This window comes from Ovis canadensis, chromosome 1 (genome assembly GCF_042477335.2).
Source record: "Ovis canadensis isolate MfBH-ARS-UI-01 breed Bighorn chromosome 1, ARS-UI_OviCan_v2, whole genome shotgun sequence".
Taxonomy (NCBI): domain Eukaryota; kingdom Metazoa; phylum Chordata; class Mammalia; order Artiodactyla; family Bovidae; genus Ovis; species Ovis canadensis.
Window position 1 is genome coordinate 187462054 of NC_091245.1, and position 25005 is coordinate 187487058.

At 42.8% G+C, this 25005-nt stretch overlaps 2 protein-coding genes across 3 annotated transcripts in view; one reads left to right on the forward strand and one right to left on the reverse strand.

Moving 5' to 3' along the window:
• ARHGAP31 (Rho GTPase activating protein 31) overlaps nucleotides 1-10831 on the forward strand; it is a 122204-nt gene extending 111373 nt beyond the window's left edge. Inside the window, exons 11-12 of the mRNA XM_069554349.1 lie at nucleotides 1329-1609; nucleotides 3891-10831. Coding sequence (XP_069410450.1) covers nucleotides 1329-1609; nucleotides 3891-6317 — 2708 coding nt within the window. The 3' untranslated portion in view covers nucleotides 6318-10831. The remainder of the gene's footprint in view (nucleotides 1-1328; nucleotides 1610-3890) is intronic.
• Nucleotides 10832-16710: 5879 nt separating this feature from the next.
• TMEM39A (transmembrane protein 39A) overlaps nucleotides 16711-25005 on the reverse strand; it is a 29514-nt gene continuing 21219 nt past the window's right edge. Inside the window, exons 6-9 of one of the 2 annotated variants that reach the window (XM_069554361.1) lie at nucleotides 22683-23031; nucleotides 21723-21910; nucleotides 19645-19765; nucleotides 16711-17193 (exon numbers count right to left, since the gene is read on the reverse strand). In XM_069554361.1, the coding sequence (XP_069410462.1) occupies nucleotides 16960-17193; nucleotides 19645-19765; nucleotides 21723-21910; nucleotides 22683-23031 (892 nt within the window). In that variant the 3' untranslated portion in view covers nucleotides 16711-16959. The remainder of the gene's footprint in view (nucleotides 17194-19644; nucleotides 19766-21722; nucleotides 21911-22682; nucleotides 23032-25005) is intronic. The other variant, XM_069554371.1, reaches the window with a different exon arrangement.

Consider the following 25005-nt stretch of genomic DNA (forward strand, 5'->3'; position numbering starts at 1 on the left):
GCAGAAATGAACTATGGCAGAATAAACCAGAAACTAATTAAAATGGTTATCCCTAGGAGACAGTGAGGGTATGGAACAGACTGGAAGCAACACAGGGATGAAAGCTAAACTTTTCTGAGGTCATATAATTTTAACTTTTCAACTCTGTAGTTGTTTTACATATTCAAAAACTAAATTAAATTTCAAAAAAACAAGCCTGCCAAGTGATGGGCAGGAGAAAACAACACTGTTTGTCAGGTCTGAAGTGTTATTCGTTCCGACATCAGGATGCTATTACTGGGTCTGACTGAGCTTCAAGGCCGTCATGTGGTCAGAAGCCTTGAGTTGAGTCACCAGCATAACTAGTGGCAATGAAAAGAATTTGTTCTTAATCAATAAACTTTCCTGAGCAGACTCTATACTAGGTGCTTTGCCTCCCTAATCTTCTTTATCTTCACAACAGCCCTATAGTATATTATTATATGGTATTATGCCATGTACCAAGATTACAAGATTCATTGAGAAACTAACATTTGAACTCAAGCTTCTTTAATTCCAATGCGAATAATATCACTGAGGATCTTCCATATAACCAGCACTATGCAAAGTATGGAGACTTTATCCTACACTGTGGAAACAGCCTTATATGGTGAAACAGGACCTTCTTCATGAAAGGCAGTAGGGGCCAAACATGACATTTGCTGCCTCTGCTCTCCCTCTCTGCTGTTTAAGATCGGAGCTTAATCACTTCAGATGTAAATATATATCCAAGTGAATGTGCAGGTAATCCCTGAGAAGAGTCACATAGGAAGCTGCAGTCATAATCATAATACATCTTTGTAGCTTGGTGTAGATGACAGATTTCTGTGACCTTAGACAGCAAGCAAAAGACTGGATTAGTACCAGGTTTCTCAGCCTCAACACTATTGACATTTTGGACTGGGTAACTGTGGGGGCTTGTCTTATGCTTTGTAGGATATTTAGAAGTGTTCCTGGCTTCCACCCACTAGATGTCAGTGGCCACTTCCCCCACCTGGTTGCAACAACCAGAAGTGTCTCCAGACATTGCCAGATGTCCCCTGGAGAGGGGAGGAGTCCATGGTTCCCAGTTGAAAACAACTGGACTAGATGATCTTCGAGGTCCCTCCCACTTCCAGCAGTCTGAGACTCTGGGATCTGAGGACAGACCATTGATAGGAGAAAAGGGGAAAGAATGTGAGGGAGTAGTGAGCTGGGAGAGTCTGCTCCATCCTTGTGAGGCAGAGCTAGTCCAGGACTGTGGCTGTGCTGGGAACGGCCCCTCTTGACATGGAGTCTCCTTCAGCTGATAACGCTTACCCTCATTGCAGCATCTGTGCCTAAGAAGGCAGCTCTCGAGAGCACCAAGCCAGGACCAGACACGGTGAGAACACTGGAATGCAGCAAAGGCCTTCCCCTGGAGCCAGGCACCCAAGGGGAGGAGAAGAAAACCTCAGAAAGCCCCCTGGGCTCTCAGCAGTCACGTGAATTAGAGAAGAAGCTGGATGCAGAGAAGGTGGTGGAGGAGAGTGGAGAGACCAGCCAGGTGGCAGCCAGTGCTCTGCAGGAGAACCCTGGGGCCAGAGCCGAAGCAGTGTTTCTCCATGAGATGGTAAGGTAGACTCGCTGCCTGGTCCAGTCAGTAGGGTCTTCTTTTTCTCAAGGGCTCTTGGTACAGTTTAAAGTTTTTTGTTGCTGTTTATTTGTTTGAAGAACCAGTTTCTGCCAAAGAGACTTTACGGCACAGCATTCTAATCAGGTCTGGGATTTTTTTCTTTTTTTTCTGCAGTGAACTTTTCAGGGGTCCTGTGGTGATAATAAGTAACCATTCAACTCAAATTCCCTAGGACAAACTCAGCTCTAAATATTTCTGACCTGAAGTCACCATAAATCAGTGATTTTTCCTGGGAATGTGATGACATTCAATCCAGAAAGCAGGACAAAACCTGCTTGTCATGTCCTGGTCCCAAACATAATGCCCACTCATGGGGTCCAGCTCTCTTCTTCCAGGCATTCTGGACAGACAGTTATCTATGCTTGTTTGTAAAAATCTTCTGTAAGATTTTCAGGATCTATTCCTTCCTCCTATGGTTCTGCAGAACTTTAAACATGATGCCAGAGCATACTGAACCTTTTCCACCTTTCAGAGGTGGGATTTTCCAAGGTTCTGGGGGAAGGGATATCATTGCTTAAGCTGAAGTTTGAGGAGGTTTTCCAGGGATACCGAGAGAGGAGTCTCGCATCTGGGAAATAGCTCTGGTGACCTGAGTGTGACCTGGAGGAGTATGCCAGAGGAGAAAAGAACTTTGCCTTTTAAGTAGCTTTCAGGAACTTGGTCTCTGGGATGGGTATGAAAGGCCTGTGAGCTAAAAGTTAGGGCAGTGCAGGGCCACCACAGTGGCCTCTGGAGGGCTGATTAAGGGTTCCTGTAAAGTATGTTTATAGAAAGAGAAAGATGCAAAGATTTTTTTGGGGATTGAACTCTGGGAGGGATAAAGTATGAATGACATTGCTTTGAGATGCAGATGAAGTTTATGCTAGGAGAACCAGGCTGGATTCATGAGAACAAGTAAAAGCAGCAATTCACTCATTCATTTAAAAACATGTATTAAATACCTATATTGTGTGGGACACAATGCTGAGCACTTGGATCCCTACGGTGTACAAGATGATCACCATCTCTGTCTTCTTGGAGCTGACAGCTTAATAGATAAAAAGATCACGGACCAAGTCTTTTCTAGGATGCTATGGAAGTATGGCTTCTGTGGGAGCATGTCACAGGAGGGCCCAATGTAGGCAGAGGGAGGAGGGGGCTCATGGGGGTCAGGGAAGGCGTGTCTGAAGAATAGATATTTCTGTTCAGAACTTAAGCTAGGAGAAAGGGGTAGGGGAGCAGAACAGGGAGGGAGAGACTCCCAGGCAGAAAGAGTAAGATGTGCGATGAATCTGAAATGGGAAAGAGCACAGAACATTCAAGGAACAAGAACAAGGCTGGAGAATGGGAACATGGACTAGAGAAAGTGAGGCTCAGAGCAAAGCGTGGGTCACGTCATGCAGGGTTGCTTGGAACGGATTTGGAGCTCAACCTAAGGGCAATGGAAACTCTTCTGATTTGCTCAGAATTTTATAGTTTAAAAAAGAACAACTATTTTATTATTATTTATTTTTTGGTGTGGCACCTGGGCTTTCCCTAATCATTGTGAGTGGGGGCTACTCTTCACTATGGCTTCTCATTGTGGTGGCATCTCTTTTTGTGACGCACAGGCTCTAGGCATAGGGGCCTTGGTAGTTGCGGCACTTGGGCTCAGTAGCTATGGCACACAGGTGTTAGTTGCCCATGGCCTGTGGAATCTTCCCACACCAGGAACTGAACCCATGTCCCCTGCATTGGCAGGTGGATTCTTAACCACTGTACCACCAGGGAAGTCCCATTTTGCTATTTTTCATTCTTTTTTCTTTTAATATGTATCATATCTTTTTCCCATGTGAAATATGTATTTCTTCAGTAGTAAGAAAGGATTGGTTTTATAGGGCAACAATGAACAGGGATTAAGTGCTTATGTTCTGGTGTAGACTAACGTAGATTTCAATCCTGATCTGCTGCTGTGTGACTTTGGCAAAATGTTGAATCTGTTTGAACATAGGTTGCCTCATCGCCAAAATGGGAGTAATTACAGTAGCATTTATCTTTTAGGGTTCTTGGGACAATTAAGAAAGCACGTTTAAGGTGTGTTGTGGTGCACCGTAAGCATTAACAAACATCCTCAGTTACCGTTAGTGCCGTGTCCTTTGTGTGCTGGGGTAGTGCAGCCGTAGTGCAGTCCCTTCTCTCCCTGGGAAACCGTGCCCAGTGTCTTTGGCTCTAAAGTAATCAGTTTCTTGATGTTTTTCAGGATGAAGATGATCTGGTCAATGCCCTGATCTGGTCTGAGATTCAACAGGAGCTGAAAATTATTGAATCTGAGGAGGAACTCTCCTTGGCACCACCTGCGCTAAAGATCAGCCCAACTCAGACTATTGTTGAATCTAGTCCGGGGCCCTTTGCTTCCCCGGAGCCCCCTGGGAGCTCCACCCCAGCTCAAGTCTCCGCCCCTCTGGAGGAGTGGACTAAGAATCCAACCAATCAGAGTACACTGGGCACTTCCACAGCAGCCAATAGAGAAAAGCTGGAGACAGCCAGCATCCTCCCTAGATCTGAGCCAGAGCCCGAAAAGGGCCAGCGCCCAGACCCTGCCAGCCTGACTCCTCTGGAAATAGTTCCATTGGAGAAGTCGTCTTCACAAGCAAGGATGGAAGTGGGAGCCCCAGGGAATCTGTCTCCTCTGCTCCCACCTGCTGCTCCCCCTCCAACACCTTTAGAGGAGGAACCTCGAGTCCAGCTATTGAAGAGTGGCCCCGAGAGAGAAGATTCATCTGGAAATTTGAGAACCAATCCATATGCAGACCAACTGAAGTCCAAAGGCAGCCCTGGGATCCCCAGTCTTTGTCTGGGAGACCAGGCCTCTTCAGAAGAAAGTGAAAAGCAAAATTCGAAGAGTGTTGCTCCTGAGCACAAAGGCTCTAGTTTTCCTAGCCCAACCAGGGAGGCCGAGATTTCCCCACAGGGAGAGGAGGACGCAGCCCACTCAGTGCAGGAGCCCTCAGACTGCGATGACGACGACACTGTGACAGACATTGCCCAGCACGGCCTGGAGATGGTGGAGCCCGGCGAGGAGCCCCAGTGGGTGACGAGTCCCCTGCACTCACCCACCCTTAAAGATGCACAAGAGACCCAGATGCAGGGCCCCCAGGGCCACCGACTAGAAAAGAGGCTTTCTCACAGGCCCAGCCTTCGCCAGAGCCATTCTCTAGATGGCAAGACCATGGTTAAGAGCCAGTGGACTCTCAAGAGTTCCTCCTCCAGCAGCTGTGCTGACCTTGAAGCAGAGAGGAATTCCAACCCCCTGCAGCCCTTGGCACCCAGGAGTGAGATTACTGGGTGGGATGAGAAAGCCATGAGGTCCTTTCAAGAGCTCTCTGGCCTGAAAAGGACAGAGGTTCCTCCTAAGCAGAAGGCGCCTGGTGGTTTACAGCCCGCATCAGCAGAATCCAGCCCTGTAGGTCTAGCAGAAGGAAAGGAACTGGGGACACACGAGGGGCCACACAACCCTCGAGTTGAGCCTGGTGGTGATCCTGAGCCAGACAGCAGCAAGGAGAACTCACCTGGTGTGCAGGACCACACCTCACCTGGAGAGCATCCCCCTAAGTTCCAGCGCAAGAGCAGTGAGGGTGGGGCCCCAAAGGGGAAAAATAGGCCTTCGTCTCTCAACTTGGACTCCACCGTTCCCATCACTGACCTCTTCCGGTTTGAGAATGCAGCCTCATTTGGGTCACCTGAAGTGCACCTCTCTGAGCCAGGAGACCCAAAGGTCACATGGCTGACCTCGTCTCATGGTAAAGTAGACCCCTGGAGGGTTTACTCCCAGGACTCTCCGGACCTGGACATGGTTGCTCACGCCCTGACGGGCCGCCGTAACTCAGCTCCTGTGAGTGTGTCAGCTGTGAGAACCTCCTTCATGGTTAAAATGTGCCAGGCCAGGGCAGTCCCAGTCATCCCACCCAAGATTCAGTACACTCAGATCCCACAGCCCCTGCCCTCTCAGAGCTCAGAGGAGAGTGGGGCTCAGCCCCTGGAGAGGAACCAAGAGGAAGCTGGCTCCACTGGTGGGACCTCTCAGAAACTTACCAAAGATGATTCTCTCTCCTTCTTGGAAAGCCCCAGGGAAGAAAAGCCAAAGCAAGATACAGGAGCCATTGAGTCCTTGCCAGTGGGTACCACTGCACCTCACGTGTGCGAGGGCCCCGCCCTTTCTCCAGAACCAGGTCTGGCCAACCTGCTGCCCACTCAGGAGGCACTAGCGCAGTGCAGAAAGCGCACATCAGAGACAGAGCCATCTGGGGACAACCTTCTTTCTTCAAAAATAGAGCGCTCATCAGGGGGTTCTAAGCCTTTCCATAGGTCTAGACCAGGAAGACCTCAGAGCCTAATCTTATTCAGTCCTCCTTTCCCCATTATGGACCACCCACCTCCCTCATCGACAGGGACAGATTCCAAGGTCCTGCTGTCCCCTATCAGAAGTCCCACCCAGACAATTTCCCCTGGCCTGCTTTGCGGGGAGTTGGCAGAAAACACATGGGTCACACCAGAAGGGGTTACACTTAGGAATAAAATGACCATCCCTAAGAATGGCCAGAGACTAGAGACCTCAACAAGCTGTTTTTACCAGCCCCAGCGGAGATCAGTGATTCTGGATGGAAGAAGTGGAAGGCAAATAGAATGACATCAGTTCGCCTGCTGATACCTGAGAAAATGTCATGATTCATCTGGAAGTTATTACAAAGGCTCCTTGCCTATATTCCAGGCAGAGGTTATCCAAGTTTGGGCTTATTTTAGCTCTTCTTCTCTTTCTTTAGCCTTTTGACCATTTATTAATTAGGCCATTTGCCACACGCGAGGTCAGGAGAAGGACAAGAGATGACATTTAAATAAGCCTACTTGAGCAGGCAGGGAAGGATCAGGTGAGGGAAAAGGATGAAATGCTGGCCTCCATTGATATGTGGGGCTTAAACACGTTGCATCGCTCCCCCATTGCCATTATCTAGTGCTGTTAAGAGGTGGATGTGAGAATGTCTTGTGAAAGAGAAACCCTTTGCCTGTGTTGACAAGTGTTGCTATTGAGGTTTGAAGGCCTCCTATTTACTTCATGCTTTTTAATGCTTTTTAAAGCATGTGTTCTTTTAGACAAGTTTTCTGATAAGCTTTGTAAAAGTGTACTATCCAGAGTAGAAGCAGGTTTGGAAATGCAAACTAACGTACACTTTGATATCCAAGTGGGTGGATTTACCCATGCTTTCCCTGAACCCCTGCAGACCTGTCCCAGATGGCTCCATACACCAGCATAGAAAATCAGAATGTATTCTCCAGAGCAGACTCTGAGACTAGTGCAATTCAAGAAGACTTTCTGGGTCTGGCTTTTATTAATTTGGGACTCCACTGTCCTGCCTCTGACTTATAAATTCAGTAGTGGGGGAGGGTGGGAGCTGAGCTGAGGGTTACCTCAGTGAAATGTGCTGAATCTTCACTTAGGTGTGTGATAGTGAAGTGATCTGCTCTCCTTCCAATGTCTGAGTTCATGAATAGGACGTCATCATAGAGAAAAGCCTCACACATAGGCAGAACTCCACTCTTAACTTGCAGTGCTTAAATCAGTGGGACATGTGTAAAAAACACCTCTAGCTCAGCTTCACTCTCTTTCCTCAGCTGGGATCTGAGTATAGAAGATAAGGAGGGAATCCTAGGAGGAGAGAAAAGGACCCATGCAGGGCGGGCATCATTCCCGCTTGATCAGAGCTGCGCTTCTTGATGCCTTCCTTCCTCGTTGTCTCTCCGTCGCTGAACAGCAGCTTTGAGGCACTCCTCCCCTTTCCATAGTCCTCCTCAACCACCACCCACCCCAGGTGCTCAGACTTGCTCTTCTCCTGCCTGTATGCAAGCGGAAGCAATAAACCAATCTGATTTTAGTTATTTAGAATGTCAAGTGGTTCTTTCCAACTGTAAAGAGAAAGGAGGATTAACATAACCTGCTGACAGATTTTTGGTGCTTTTTCCAAAAAGGGCTTCTTCACAGGAGCCCTGCTCAAGGCAAAACCCATCAAGGTATCAACACTTTCAGACCTTTGAGGACAACTATCTTGTTTGAGAAACAAAGTATAGGACCTATTTTTAGCCCTGTGCACCTCTTCTCAGGTTCAAGGCTGGCTGAACTCTGTCCAGAAGCTCAGTCCTTGCACATATTTCTCTGAAGAGCTAGCAGCACCTCTGGGCTGACCTCACAACTGAGGCTGGTACTGGGCTGGCTTAGGGGCTGAACTGAAGTTACCTCCTCTAGTGAGAAATTGGAAGCTGACGTCCTGCAACAGTTACGTATTGCTCTTTCTCCTCTACCTGATAAGCCTTACTGTGTTTTGAAACCTTGTCCTATACCTTTTAAATCAGTATCTATGGCAGAGATAACTGGCAGGCCAGCCGAAGAGCTCTGCTCTCAGAGGGCACTGAGTGAGCAAGGGGAAGAGTTAATAGGCCTTTGGTCTGTGTTTTTTGCATCCTCATTGGGTGAGCAAGGTATCAGACCAACAGCCAGTGAGATGTAAACCCATAAGAAAAGTCCTTCAAGCAAAGCATTCCCCCCCTAGGCAAGCAAGGTGAAGGAGTATAGTGGTGTCAGATGAGAAGGGCCACATTCAGATTTGAGAAGGACATTTCTGCCTTATCAAATGTGGCTGGTAGGCGGTAGGTCAGTCTCAGTACACCGTGCTATCTATGTTTGGATCAAGATCATGTTCCAGTTAGTAGGTGAGAGAAGGAGGGAACTGCGCTTTTCTTCACCATCAGAACTCTGAGCCGAGTAACTAGTTTATGATGATTTTAAATTTTTGTTTGTAACCCTTAGAGGATATATTTTAATTTGGGGATAGACTGAGAAGTCACCATCAGCAAGTGAGTTCAACTTGAGGCACCCATGTAGATTTATTAAATGACTGCCATGTTGCTTAGATTCTGACATCTTTCATTTGTAGCGTCTTCAGGGGTTTTTTATGTGTGGATGTCATTATGAAATAACAACTGAAGATACTCCCTACTCTGAGCTTTCCTGGCTAATCAATCTAGAAGGCCTTGGAAGCTGACTCACCTTCTTGGTCAATGTCCTGTTGCTAAAGTGTGGACCTCTCCATCTTCATAGGCTTCCTGGGGCAAGCCTGGCACTGATGACATTCCATTGCATGACAGGGAAAACTCATTACATTCATACTCCCTTGAAATTGTTCCCCCCAAATCTGAGATTACCTATTTGGATATACACTTGGGACTGAAAAATAAACCCCTCTGAGAATGGCTGGATGGAAATTAGACTGCCTGCTTCTATCCAGGGGAAGGAAGAGAAGAGGTGCTGCTGTTGATAGGAGGATCTACACGGTGCCCTAGATAGGGCTACAGAAACAGATTCTCAAAGGGCTATTGGTCCTCAGTATGGGGGTAGCTCAAATTCAACTATTGGTCCTCAACATGGGGGTGGCTGATTTAAAACTTGAATTTAAAGTGAAAAACATGCATATTCTAATGTTTCTTTCGGTGTTAATGGCTGCTTAAGAGGATGATAACCTATATTTTGGCAAAATGGCCCTCACAAGCCAACCTTTTCCCCTTGACTTTTTTGCCAAAATGTACCAGGTAGAAGGAATGTGCCTTTTATTCTCTCCTTCAAATGGACTATGAAGAGGCCTGACCAAAAACCCCATTAAGACACTGTTAGCCTAATCTAAGCCTTAAAATTCAAAATATTGGCCAAGGCAAAATTCTGTATTCTGGGGAGATTAAAAATGTAAACATCATCCTCAACAGACAATATTTGGCAAGATCTTAGTAATATTTGGGCACTTAAGAACTCTGAAATTCTTGAAGAATCTAATGAAAAGAGGGAAAAGGATGGTAGCAAATGAAATGGCCTATAAGCAACCAGTAGCAAGATTTAGACCCATTAAGTCACCAAATGAAAGCAGAAGGGGGAAACAAGTAGCGACTTAGCATCTTGTAATATGATTGCTAATAGTGTGCAAGTTACCCACTGACTTTAATCAAATTAAACAAATTACAAATCCAGTAGAAGGTACTAGGAAGACATTCAGGTGTTGAGAATTTTGCTTTGATCAATTGACACAATTACAGTGATGACTAAGAATAAATAATTCTGAGGTTTTGTGTGGTCTTAATTAGTTTGGCTGTGAAGTCCTCTTGGATCTTTGCAAATGAACCAGGTAACATTAGGGTTCCATACTCCTTGAGAAGGGGTTTTAGACACTTCCATTCATCACAAAATGGGTTAACTCCTGTTGGTGATGAAGTCATAGGCCCAAGATATATTGTTACTTTCATGTCTAATGTTTAACACATGGTAATAACATTTGCCTCAAGTTGGGTGGAGCAGTCATTTGTCTACACAGGCCTGTTCTGCCTGAAAAGCTGTTGGGAAACTTGGGATTCATTTGTCTGGGATTGTAATGGGAGAGGTTCAGGGAAGGTCCATTTCTCCCCCCAGGGACTGATTAGAGTCATGTTCTTCCATGTATTATCTGATGACAACGTGAATCTTGGGGTTAAGTGTTGCCAGGAGTGTGATCTTAGGCATCTCCAGCAGGAAGATCAGTTCAAAATGTGGAATGACAAAGAATGTGTCCTCCTTTGTCAACACCTTCCTAATAAAGGTAGAAGAGGGAGCAAGCACCTTTCCAAGCATGGAGAGAAATGGGAGATGGTGGAAGCATGATGGCTTAAGAGCAGGGTCATTCCAGATGGTGTAAACTTGGGGCCACCACTGATTTGACTGACACACAGTAAAATCTAGTAGCACTGCAGTTTATGAGCAATACAGGGATCACTTCTAGGAGGATGGAGGGTGTAGTTAAATACAAGAAACCCATGAAATACAGAGTCATGTGTTTTACTGGATGAATCACAATGCTTTGCATTAACTTAATGCCGTAGTACTTCCTGGCTTATAATTCTGTAAGGTGAAGCACTTTCTCAAAGGAGTCTATCAGAAAGCCACATGATTTCAGCTGTTTGTTGAGCTTGATAAATGTTTCCAAAGATATAATCAAAATGTTTTTCTATTGATTAAAGAAGCATAAATATTAAACCTATCCATAGAGACATTTAAGTGTAATTAAAAGATTGTTATGCTTTAAAGTGTACTCTAATAAATGATATATAATGCTCCTGATGGCACTATGAACTAGAGGACATGGGTCATCATCTCCATCAATAATAGGAAAAGTGGATTATATGCCTTCTGGCTCATTGTTCTAGTTTGTTTTGTTTGGTTTTTTTTTATTACTTCAAGGTTTGGCCTCCTCAAGTCAAAAATCCTGATGATTTGCTTCAGTAAAATTTTCTTGCTTTTGTTATCTTGCATTTTAATAACTGTCAAATATTTACAACTTCACTCTCTTACTGTTGCAGTCATACATGTCACCCGAGATACCCAGCATAAATCAATGGATGTTATAATGAAAAATGAGAAGAAAAGTTTATTCTCAGAACTCCACAGCTTTAGGAGTTACGTGGATCTACCTACAGAAACGTGGACTCACATTCAAGTTTTTCTGTTACTTGAGTTAGGGAGGACTATTTGTTCTGAAGGAAAAGCAAAAGTTTGCTCTCCTGGCATATATTACTTCAGAAAGGGGTTGCAGGGAGCGGGGAAAGGCACTCAGTGAGTTTAAATGTCAGGCCTTAAAAAATATGATACTGCCTAGGCTCACAACTTGGTGATATGTGCAGTGAAAAGTAGTTACCAAGAGGATTAAAATTCAAGCATTTTGGCAATATCCTATTTAGAACTTTACACGTCAGGCCTGCTCCTCTTCCTTCATTACTGTTATAAATGCCTTTTTTTCTTACGCACTCCCAGATCCCCACACTCCTGCTTCTCCCTCCTGAGTAAGCCCGCCACCCTTCCCCATCTCCAGTCTGGCATCAGCAGTTCCCCTCACTCCTAATCTTTCCTCCAGTTCCTCAGGGTCCTCTCCTCCTTGCAGTCTCTTCACTGAATGCTGCCTCCACTTCTTTGACTTCAATAAAACCTTGACATTCACCTGAGGACAATTTTTTCTCTGCCCATTTCTCCCACATGACACAGACAAGGAAAAGCCCAGAAAATCTATCATTTCCCACTCCTGCTTCTGCACCATTTCTTCCCATCGCATACAAAAGTCTCACTACTAGAATTTATGGCATCCAGCTATCTTAATTTTTCCATTCTTTGTGGCCCTGATGTAATCCATGTCCCAGATTTCCAGTCTTTGGTACCAGGCTCCATTTCCTTTCTACCTCATGTCCCATCATCATCCTGGATGACTTCAACGTTCCTGAGGAAAGTTTGCCACAACTGCTTACAGCTTTTGCCTCAACTGTTGCTTCCACAGTTACACATCAGGCAACTTCATAAGACAGAAGTCTGTGATCTTAAACCCCCATATTCTTTTCTCAGAACTTCTATCTCTGCTTCTACTTGCTCAAGATCACGCATGCCTGCCCCAGCCTTCCTCTATCTGATGGCCATTACCCCCACCAGGCTTCATCCTTCGCCTTTCCAGACCCCAAGTACATCCTTACATCATCTCAGTTATTCTCGTGACTTCCTTGGCCACTCATCCTTCAGCTATACCTGCATGGCAGACCTCCAAACCAGAGCCAGGACTCTTACCACCCAACTTCTCTACTCTTTTACTGTGTCTATTGAGTTCAACTAGAGAAAATAATAAAACCATGATGAAAGCCATTGTACATTTATGGTTTATCACCTCAGCAGTGGCCTCATTCTCAAAACTCACACAGTATTCCAGATGGACCACTCCTTCCAAAACCTAACGGCTTCTTACTTCACAAGTTTATACAGCCTTCCCTGATAGCTCAGTTGGTAAAAAGAATCCACCTGCAATGCAGGAGACCCCGGTTTGATTCCTGGGTTGGGAAGATCCGCTGGAGAAAGGATAGGCCACCCACTCCAGTATTCTTGGGCTTCCCTTGTGGCTCACCTGATAAAGAATCTGCCCGCAATGTGGGAGACCGGGGTTCGATTCCTGGGTTGGGAAGATCCCCTGGAGAAGGGAAAGGTTACCCACTCCAGTATTCTGGCCTGGAGAATTCCATGGACTCTATAGTAGGGTCACAGAGTCAGACTCGACTGAGTGACTTTCCTAAGTTTATGCTTAAGATATGTTTCCTCCACCTCACACAATGCTTGTCTCTTTATTCCTGTGTGTACCTAAACTCCTGAGAGGAAGCACTCCACCCTCGTGCTCCATTAAATTTCTCTTGCTAAAGTTACCAGTGGTATCCCACCAAAGCCAAGCCAATTCTTGCCTTACCTCATACTGGATACTGTAATCATGACTCTCTGGAACCTCTTGATTCATCTTGTCTCTTACTCATCTTATTCCATTCCCTTTGATTCACTTGAAAGCGTCCTCTTCCCCAAATATTGTTATTCATCAGAATTCTGTCCTCTTTTCACACCACATACTTTCCCTACATTACTGTATTCATGTCCAAAGCTTTTTCTATCACCCAGTAGTGGTGACATCCCACCCTCACTTTTCCTGTTTTCTCTTACATGGACTTTGGCTAACTGATCTCCCTGCTTTAAGTCTCACATCCCCCCATTCTCCAAGCTTAGCCTGTGTACAGCTGCCAGTTATCTAAGATAGTGGTTTTCACCAAAAGCCCCTGGAGGGTGTGTTCAAACAGACTGTTGTATTCATCCAGAGTTTTGGCTTGATAATTTCCATTTCTAACAAGTTCCCAGGTAGGTGATCCTTATGCTGCTGGTCCAGAAATTACACTTCCAGAACCCTTGACCTGAGAACTCTTTGGGTCATCCTAAGTCCTCAGCTTAAAAATCTCTCATTAATGAATTATCTTGTGCTTGTGAAAAGTGTTTATTACTGGGATTCACCCTCAAGATCCTTAGTAGATCTGATGCAGCCCAAGAATCACTCCTTTGACAATCTGTGACCTAAAAGATAATAAAAACCTGAACCACTTAATGTGGAATTCAAGTTCCTCTGCAATCTATTCCTTGCCTAGCTCTTTAGCATTACTGACTCTTCCTTAAAATCTGAGTTTTTGTATATACTGTTCACATTGCATTAGCCCTCCCTCCCTCATCTCTGTAGTAAACTAGTGCTCCTTCAAAAGGCGTCACGTGTGACCGATGCAGTGTAGCAGCCCAACACTAGTTCCCCAGCAAAGCTGATCACTTTTCAGCATTCTCTTGCATGTACCTCCTTGACTAAACACCTTTGTGTTGTAACTGACTGACTTCTCTGCCTTCTAGTTAATGCACTCTGAACATCAGCATCTCTAGTACTCAGCAGCATTTAGCACACAGTAATTGCTCAATAAATAGAAATGAGAGGGATTGTGTAGAGGTAACTGATAGGGAGGGAAGGGAAAGCAGCTTAGGAAACATGGAATCACAGTAAACATAACTGAGGAGTTTCCATCATGCTAATGCATGTTACCCACCCTTCTTAACTCAGACACATTTACTCACCTTAAGCCATCCAGACAACTGGTCAAGCATCTTCTCTTTTGCAGTATCCCAAGTTCACCTAACTGACTTATACCATTTTTTCCACATACTACTTCCCAATATTTAACAATTTTTAAAAAGCTATTTAATGGGCATGCATCTCCCCCATCACTAAATAGAGATGGTGTCCTTTCACATGATCCCTAAGAAACAGGATACACAAGTAAGTAGTAATTCTCTCCTGACTGTGACACCTACAAATGTCAGCCGAAATAGGTAGACAAAACTGAAGGGTTTTATTTCTGATGCTGTTGTATCTGGAAGGAGAAGGGGGATAATGTGCAATTCTGTTAGTAAAAATTTATTTGTATTTATTATATTTGCTCATTTGTTTCGCCAGGCTGGCATCTGGTTCTTCTGTGCTACTTCTTTAGAACATAGCCAAGACAAGCCAAACCGGAAGGAGGAATCCTGTCAGCTTTCAAGACCAGCCTATTAATCTCTAACTAGTTACCTGGGTTACTTTACAGTGATAGAACCAATTTGCGGTCACTGTGATGAAACATCTTTGTGCCTCGGCCACCCATTTTACTCTTAGCTGTCAAGTAATCTCATCAAAATGTTAGTCAAAAGAAGCATATCTTGGGATTCCCCCAGTGGTCCAGTGGTTAAGACTCCATCTTCCAATGCAGGGGGTATGAGTTCAATCCCTGGTTGGGAATTAAGATCCCACATGTCGTGCAGTGTGGCCAGAAATAAAATAATACAATTTTAAAAATTAAAAAAAGAAAAGAGTCTAAGTACAGTACACTGAAATGGCAGCTCTGCCACCTTCCCTCACTCCAAGAACCACCATATGTAGGCTGAACCACTTTACAAAAGCAACCAACACACTGGTGGTTATTTTTTCAGTGTACCAATATTGCTCGGGCTTCCCAGGTGGCACTAGTGGTAAACAATGCGCTTGCCAGTGCAGAAGACGTAAGAGACGTCGGTTCAACCCCTGGGTCAGGAAGATGCCCTGGAGGAGAGCATGGCAACTCACCCCAGTATTCTTGCCCGGAGAATCCCATGGACAGAGTTGTCTGGTGGGCTACAGTCCACGGGGTCACAGAGAGTTGGACACGACTGAAGCAACGTAGCACATAGCACACAAACTTGCTCCTCCCTGAGGGACTGTCTCCTTGAGGACGCCTTCCATTGGTGCCACTCCTAGTTCGATTTCCTTATTCTGACTTATTTTCTCTTCACCACACTTATCACTACTAGCTAGCGACATTCTATATGTTCATTTACAGCATATTTCGCACCTCCCATAAGCTCTATGAGGTAGGGCCTTTACTTTTCTTATTCGCTGCTATATCCCCAGTGCCTAAAATAGTGCCTGGTGGTCAACACTTATTTGTTGAATGACTGAATACACTCAGAACGAATTCCAAATAATGTAACTTAAAAAAAAAAGTATATCCATCAAAATTTAAGGAAACAATGGTCACACACAGCAGTCACTTTGGGTAGCTATATACACACCTATTCCTCACAGTGCTGAAACCTGTTGGAACTCTTTCAGAGCCAGTATAGGAATTATCTGATTATTTGTTTTTACTTCATAAGCCATACTGTGTTTCAGCTGTCTTTGCTGACATCTGTTGGGAACTGTTTTCAGAGCCAGTATTAGGAATTATCTGATTATTTGTTTTACTTCATAAGCCATACTGTGTCTCACCAAAAGCTTCACAATGTAAAAAGGTCAAAATGAACATAGAAAACACATGAAAATGTATTTCAGGCTCTCAAGACAAGGCTCAGAAATTTAGTTGACTAGTGACATCAACTAAGTATACCCCCTTTTAAGAAAATGGACTGAAATGGGTTAATACTCAGACATAAAGGTTCTGGAGTATGAAATTAAGAACACACACAGATCAAAACTACTTGAGGATAAAGAGGCAACTTCTCATATTTCCCTTCTACTCATAACTCCAAATATGCCATGGTAGGGGGGTTGCTGCTAGACTGCATCGATTCCTCCAGTTACCTGGGCGTCTTCAACCTGCCAGACCCCAGGCCAGGGGATCTGTGCTCAACTCCTCCCACTGATCCAGTCACACCCAGCTCCTTCATAAGTCGGGACACTCTATCCTGTCCTTAAAAGTATTATTTCAAAACAGCTAACAAGAAAAGGAAAATCTTTTCAAGCAAAAGAAGTGGAAGAACAGGGAAAATGAGCGTAATATCCTGTTTTAGGATAAGAACTTTCACAAAAGTATATTTAAGTGTCATAGGGCAGACAGAATGCTGAGTTCCTACCTCAGAAATGCTTCTTCCCAGTAGTCAACAAAGAGAACCCCACCAGGACTTAAACCCACTCCTGCCCCATGCACTCCAATGCCAGTCAAAAAAACAAAATAAAACAAAAGATAATGAGTACTGTCAGGCAACTCCACGGATCTCTCTGTAACAATAAGGCCAACCAAAGACTAAAGATGAGGAGGACTGGAAGGAAAGCAGACACACAAAAGGTACCATGTCAAGTGATATATGAGATGTGTTCAGAAATGAATGAGTTATTCCAGGGCCATACAAACAAATCAATCTCTTTACTAGAGAGGCGCACCTCTCCTCTGTATATTAGTCAAATATACTAACACATGAAAGATCACATCACCTTGTTTATGGATACATTTAATATCCCTTGCCCTTCCCACCTTTCAAAACATAATAGTATACAAAATATAAAATATCTTAAATATTTATAAAAATCGCAAGAAAAAAATAGAACGTATGAAAATATTTTTATCTGAGTTCTCCCTCATTGTCGAGAGGCAGCTTAGTTTGCCTTGAGTTCATAACTGTTGAGCGGATAGGAGTATGCCCTGCCTAATACTATTCTGTCCCGGAGGAGCTTAAATAAAACATAGTAGTTGCAGAAGAGGATGAGAGCCATGGAAAGTGTGTGGTTCCACTTCTCTGACCGCAGCAAGGAATAGAGCTGGTAGAAGACAACACTGCCCTCAATAAGGATAAGCAGATTTAACAGCCTTAATGGACGATGAAACAGGAACTGTAAGGAAGTTAAAAAGCAAAATGTTATTTCATAGAAAAGATGGCAGTTATTCTCACATTTTTTTCTAAAATCATTTTACAGTTATAGGCTCCTATGTACACTAACAAGTAGATCTGCTTATTGAATGTCAATCAGGCTATTTCTTGCTATACAGATCCAAACCCATTCTTTTTTGCTCAAGGTATAATGAAATACATTTTATTTCAATACCCCTGAGACACAGAAAGGGATTTATCCAAAAGAACTCTTTCTCAAAAAAAAAAAAGTTTTTCCTAGATTATATCTTATCTCAAATATTTTACTTGAGATAACCACTTAAAATGTAACTGCTTAAAAATGTAAAAATCATTGGTTTGTGGGCTGATCTAAGACATAAACACCTACACTAGACAAGTCTGGAGGGAGGGGTGGTGATATAAGTTGAAATATCAATACAGTAATTTCTTAATTTCTTAAACTGTTACCCACCAAGCTGCTTTCTTTTGCCCAGTTTTTCTGGATATTGAGAAGTAGGGTATACAAAGACAGAACATTAAAGAAGGAAGGAAAAATTAGTTAGAATTAAGAGACTAGCTAAACACAGTGCTCCAAGTTCATCACTCTAAGAGGCTGAATCCTAGCTGACTAATAAAAATGTATTATGAATAGAAGACAGTGGTCACAGACTGCAAACTGTGCTAATGGTAATATATCAGATCTAAAGGAATAAGTTAGACCTCAGGGCTCAAGTCTGAGAATAAAGCCAAATAAATCATCACAACAGCTCTGAAAGGTTTAACTGGGTTCTCGGGATTCTTCTGCAGGAGACAGAACATGTTTACCCTGGATTTTATCACATGATCTCCAGTAATACCATGTATAATACTGGCCCAGAATTAACATTCTAAAAAAAAAAAAAATCAAGCAATTTCAGATTCTGTGGCAATTATACCAAATATAATTAAATGTGTAGGTAGGCTATAAACTGAATGAGTAAAAATGTGAGGACAGCCACAGTTACAGGTAGCAGGCCCATTCTAAACTTCGGGGTGCCTTAAGAATCATTTCCGAATATGTAAATAATGCAAATTCCTAGGATTCTTCAGAGATCTGACTCTAAGGGACCCACCCACCACTCTGAGAAGCACTGATTTACTGTTTGGTCACACAAGATCAGTAATAAGTTCCTTAATCTTTCTTCTATGGTTTCCACCTGATTCTTCAGCTGTCCAACACTAGCAGGGAAAATACTTATTTTTCAAGCAGGAAATTTTAATAAATTATCTGGTTACTGTCGGCTTCCAGGGGACCATAATGGCCAACAAATGCTATTAACAGCTGCTAATTCAGCTGGCTGAATGAAATATTCTGTGTAGAAACCAGATGTTTGTGCAGTTATAACCTAAGTCCACTCCTCCATCTTAAGGCAATCCCACAGGAGTCAAAGAGATTGTTACAGTTCCCTCATTCAAAGGCCTTCCACCTCGGCCCACCCACCCCTATCTATAAGCATCCTGCCCTGATGCAAGTTTCCAGTATTTAACGAAAAAGTCCTTAGTGAACACTCGCAGAACCAGAACATCCAAGCACTCTCAAGGAACTGGGAGGGATGAAGGGAGGGAGAAAGGGATTCAAGTATCAAATGAACAAATGAATGAATAAAATCTCCCAATTCTTTCTCAGAATATGATCTCCATTCAAAGGCAATGCACTGCACTTTGGGCATTTTGACTGAAAACAGTTCCCTGCATGGACCTCCTATTCCCCACTCCCATTAATCAGTTTGTCTTTCTTTAATAAATAAATATTTCTCCCTCCTAGAGCCAGAATTTCTGGAAAATTGAAAGATCAAACAGAACATAACCCAAGAAATAAATCGAATGGGACAGAAACTGGCTTTAGTGGGTATCTATTGCTTTTTTCCTTTCAAACTTTTAAGCCTTTTTTCCTTTTAATTCGAAAAAGACCACAGATCATATCATCTGCCTGTGTTTCAAAGGGGAAGTCTAAGTATTTTAAGGAGATGATATACATGAGAAATACCAAAAACTAAAATCATCACATTATTACTATATTAAATGTTGCGTAATGATACATAGATATAATAGGGATACCGCTAAACCAAACTATTACAAAATTAAAGACTGTAAGATGAAAATGGAAGTCTTAAATAATTGTGTACTTCTTTCAAGTAATATTAGACTCAACAAATTCCATTGTAACTAGAGAAACCAGTCAAGCTATTAAAGTTGAGATACTGGCATTTCACCTTCAATCTGTCTTTCAGAAGTATTCCCAAAGGACAGAGGCCATTACAATAGTAAAATAATTACCCTGTATTAATGTCCTGCTGCTGCTGTTGCTAAGTCACTTCCTAGTATGTGCTATACTCTGCGCTAGATGTTTACACACAGAGTGGCCTCCTAACACTCCTAAGCTTATGTTTGAAAAGAAATAAGCGGTACTTGCATAAAAGCGGGCATGGGATACATCTGAAGGCACCGCCACGTTGTAAGGCCCCACGGCTCTATATAAGCATCTGCTGTGTCGCACCAACACCCCTTGAGGCCATATTGTATTTTCTGACCAACTAAAGGAGAAAGAAATGCAATGTTAGCATATTGGCAATTACAGATAAGATAGTGTCTGGCAAAACCAGCTATGTTTCTATGGAAAGGATTAAGTATTCAAGTCTTCATCTGCCTGAATTCTGAAAAGACAGTAACATGGTCAGACTGGAAGGAGTTAGAAAGGATTTATTATAACTTCACTGCTATATTTAAAGAGAAAAGTTAACTGCAAAGTTAACTCAGTGTCAAAGACTTAAGAGGCTCAGGAGAACAAGCAGAAACAAATGTGTAAGGCATCTATGAGCCAGAAAATCAAGTGGACTGTCACCTCAATCCCAAGTGAGCAGAGTCCACTGGTGGAAATGCTAGAGGGACAAACAAGAGGAGAGTGGATGGTAACAAGAAGAGTGGAGAGATTAACACATTATCGAACTAGCGTGACATTTACTGCAGAATTACATCCCACACGCTACAGAAAATCTACTCATTTATCACACATTCCAAGTGCTTCATATTATGAGAAGCAATACAGAGAGACACAAGGTACCAACACACAGACTTTTTACTGCTTTCCTGGTTTATTTTTAGAGAGGTTTCTCTAGGAAAAAGAAGTTACGGAAGAAGCTTCACTCTTTCCAGCACCAACATAATGGAGTTGGGGTGGGGATGGGGGATCTTCAGGTTAAACTTTTTGTAAAAAAATCTTAAGTTAATTCATCTCTTCCTGATTTTGGAAAGGTTAGTTTCCTAGGGTAAGAACTGGGACAGCATTTTAAATATGTTAAAGAAAAAAAAAGTCTAGCACCCTGAAGCTTTCCCAGTTCAGAAAATGTTCCATCAGCCTTGCTCACACTTACCAGCATTAAAGTGAAGACACACCTCATGGCCATGTGCCATCAGGAGCCTGAAGATGTACAGTACTAGCACTGTGCATTGGATTTTCAATTTTTATTGAAATCTGTCCTTTGCCCACAGTCAGGTTTCTTTTCAGCCTGGCCCAATCTCTTTCAGTTCCTGGGCTTGAAGGCCTGTGCTAATCTGTATCAGACATCAAGGCAAATAATTGAAGGGAGCACTCTGAGGGGAAGAGGGGAAGGGAATGTCACCTTTAATTAGGACACCTTTAATTTCCTAATTTAATTAGGAAAGAATTTCTAGGTGATGAAATTTGTGAAATGTTCAAATTATAAAAGGGAGGAAGATGAAGATGGTCCAGGTCTGAGAGAAAGGCATGATGAAGGTCTCAGAAGCAAGACAATAAAAAGATTCTAAAGTCAGTCATTTTGGATCATAGGGACCATGCAGAGAAATGACTGACAGGGGGACACAATGAAAGGAATACTCAGAAAGAACTCAATTAGGGACAGTTTTCATTTGAATATAGGAAAAGCAGAGCAACATTCATTAGTGAGTTTAGGAAAAGAAATGCACAAAGATGCAGGCTAATACAACAACAAAACAAAGAAAAAAAACAAAAATAAATAAACAAAAAATAAAAATGCTGGCTAGGAAAATTACTAGAGCAAATTTACATTTATTAGAGAGAAAAGATGAGAGAAGCAAAGTCCAGCTGCCTAAGACAATTAGCTAGCAGCTATTTGGCTGTGGCAATGAAAACAAGAAGATGAATCTCACAGTCTTCTAAAGAAAATTAAAAATATATCATGAGTCTTTGAATTTGGGCAAACGGTTAAGACTGAAAGAAAACTCCAAGATGATAGTTTGGGAAACAAATTACACACTCTAGAGTGACTGGGCAGTTGAAAGGTAGAAGGCATTTGAGGAGGGACTGGGGATGGTGGTGGAAATGAGTTAATGTTCCCTGCTTTCAGTTTAGAGTGATGACAAGCACCCATGTGGGCAAAAACTAAAAATTAAATGTTCAAAGCCAAGGACAAGAATGACATACAAAGCAAATAAACATGGTCAGCAGCATGTAAAAAGGTGTTAAATGGTTTTATCTTCTAACCCACTTACATGTGCTGTGGAGCATTGCTGTAGGAGCCATGTTCAAGCTTCTGCCACTTGCCCAGGTGAGCAGCTGATTTATGCAGCAAATCACAGTACTTGGATGGCAGCAGCTGTGTGGTGAGCATGACAAAAGCATTGATCCACACCATAATGAGGTGCTCACATGACCAGCGCATGTCATAGTACTGGGTACTCTGGAAGAGATTAGAAGAGAGAGAAATGATCATGTGCCGGTGAGCAAGAAGGCAGGGACGGGTGTGTGTACATACACCCTGCAGACAATGCCACTCTGAGTCACACATGCATTTGCTGTCCTGCTGTCCGTGCAGAAAGTTCAAGAGCAGAGTCCTCCAAAATCCTGCAACCTGACTTTCTGGCCGCATGAGCTAGGGTTGGGAGGGAGAGGCAATGATACTTGAAGTCCTTCCTTTCTAGAAGTGAACGCTCTCTGTGGATGACCACTCCAGCTGCAGACGTGCTGCTCAATGGGTGAAGGAAGGGCACGAAAATGACCCAAAAGATTTTGGGCCCAAGTGACATCCAGACCATTTTTCTCTTCTACCAAAATAAAGTTTAAATAAAGGTTAGATTAAATTCAAGGAAACTCCTGATGCCCATGTTAAGATCAACCATGGTAGGCTGTATTTTACTGAAACTTCAGTCCTCTTAAGCTACCATATACTGATTCTAAGTACAAGTTTATTCTCTCCAGAAACTGGGGGTGGGGGAAATCTAAAAAAAAGAAAGAAAGAAAGAAAGAAAACAAGAGGGGGCCATCACGGGTGCATCACAGATATGGAAATATCTATCCACCAACCAGGTACTGGTGCACTCCAGATGCAGCCGAACTCCACCATCCAGGCTGCCGAAGGGGAGACAGAGAAAAGGGGGATTAAGTAAGAAATACCCAGTTTATGTTATCCACACACAAATCTAGGAAGCACAGAAAAGCACATAAACACTTACCTTCACAAAACACAGGGGAAGAAACGCAACATAGTAGGCACTGAAGAGAGAGTTGAAGAGAACTTCCTTGATCCTGTGGTTGAAATCTGCTTTCAGACATTCCACTTCATTGCGAATGAGGTCAGGAGACAGTGGGCAGCTGTGGGTGGGGATGGGCGTGGCATTATTAAACTGTTCTTTTAGAGACTCCAGCAATAAGGAGAGGAAGTCCTTGGATTTTGCCAAGCCACCCACAGTTGAGGCACTTTCCTCTACTGCCTGGTGCTGAACCACATAGGGAAAGTCTGTGAGAAGGAGATGAGCTCTACTATCTTGGTGGAAACAGCAGAGAGGAACATAAACACCAAACCTGTAGAAAAACAGGAGTATGAAAATGAGATCACAGATACCACCTAATATCAGATCTCATAACTATGTTAGTAAAATAGTCACAATTCTTCAGAATGAACCTAATATAATGGGGACTTGGCTGATGGCAAATTCATTATCTGGGAAGCTCTTTAATTTCTTCCCACAAAGGCAATATATATTCACTGTAGGATAAGAAACTACAAAAAAATCATGACAATTACCTAGAAATCATCATTTTTATAATTTTTACAATTGGGTGCATAGGCTTTATATTTTTTCTATGTTTAGCTTCACACAGTATAAACTGTTTTGTATACTACTGTTTTAACTTTGGGTGTGTGATTTTGTAGCTTGTATGTATGGAGTATTTTCTCGTGTCATTAAATGTTTTTTTTAACAATTCTAAAAGGTACTACAGTGTCCTCATATAGCTATACCATACTTTATCTATTTCTCTCTTGTTAGAAACACACTATTTCTTATTTTCCACTATTGTAATTACCAATGGAGTAAATAATTTCCCACACACATCTTTGTGTACATCTGGTATTTTCTGAAGGGTTGCCTTTTACTTCCAGTTTTCTCTTTTTAGTGACGGGGCTCCCTTGCCTCCCCACAACATCACCCATATCACCACCCTAGTTCCCCTTGGTTATTTTTCTCCACTGAACTGGTAAGATCATGTATTTTACATGTTTATTAGGTTTTTTATTTGGTATTTTTTTCCATTGGTCTAACCTCCCCTTACTACAATGTAAAAAGCTCCAGGAACCAGAGATTTTAGTCTGTTTATTAGTTCACTGCTATATATATCCTTGATACCTATAATAAAGGCTGAAACATAGTAGGCACTAAGTAAATACCTGATAAGATTAATAAAAACAATTCAGAAGTACAACAGATACATTTTTACAGGTAAAATTACTTGGCTAGAGGACTAAAAATTTGTGAGACTTTTCATAACTTCTTATAGTTACTCAAAACTTTGGTTCCTTAAAAACATTTTAAACACTTCCCTAAGTCTTAAGAAACTTCCACATTGTAACCTAGGTCTGTATTATAAATAAAGTGGTCATTTCACTGATATAAATTTAGATATTAAAAATAGCAAATAAAAAGACATCTTATTTAATTATAAATTTTTTTTTTAAATTAACAAATGTCACTTGTTCATAGTTCCCTATAGAGGGAGAGAGGATGAGTTTATTACCAATTAAGAGGATGGTGAGCAGCAGCTCTGGGATCCAAAGTGAATGTGCCCTGGAGCAGCAGAATGGGAGGGGAGTAAACACAAAAGTATCAGGCAAAACTCACTCATGGGCAAAACTGCAAAAGCTAGAGAAGGCTACAAGTTCAACACTGCTGAAACCGCACATGCAGGAGGCGGCGGTGAGAGCTGGGGTGTGTAGTAGATTGCAATGATGGCCCCATTTCTTTGCCCTTCCCAGTAGTTTCACCCACTGTCATGTAACTGCACAGCCCTCCTTCCACGTGTGCTGTGACCCTGCCTGATCTCCGTGCTGGGCTCAACGGTGTGATCTGTTTTGGCCAATGGGATGTCAGCAGACACACTAGGATGAGAAACTTTAAATGGGCTTGTACATTCAGGCTTGTTCTTTTGCCACTCTGTCGGTTTCATGTGACCATGTCCAGAGAAGGGTGCCAGAGCATGAGAGACTCATGGAACAGGGCTTACTTGTCCTAGCTGCCGGAACAGACAGCCATCAATCTCAAACATGTGACTGAACCCAGCTAAGATAAGACTGGGAGAGCCTCTTAACTTCCAGCTGATCCCAACATATGCACAATAAATACACAGAGTGGTATGTATGCTACCACAGCTCTGCGGATGTTTGTTACAGCATCATATGTCAACAGATAACTGATACAGGGTAGCATCAAAGGCTTAGAGCATGGAGAGTCTGGGGAAGTACAAAAATGATTCATTAAAGAATTTTAAAGAGGGTTAGTA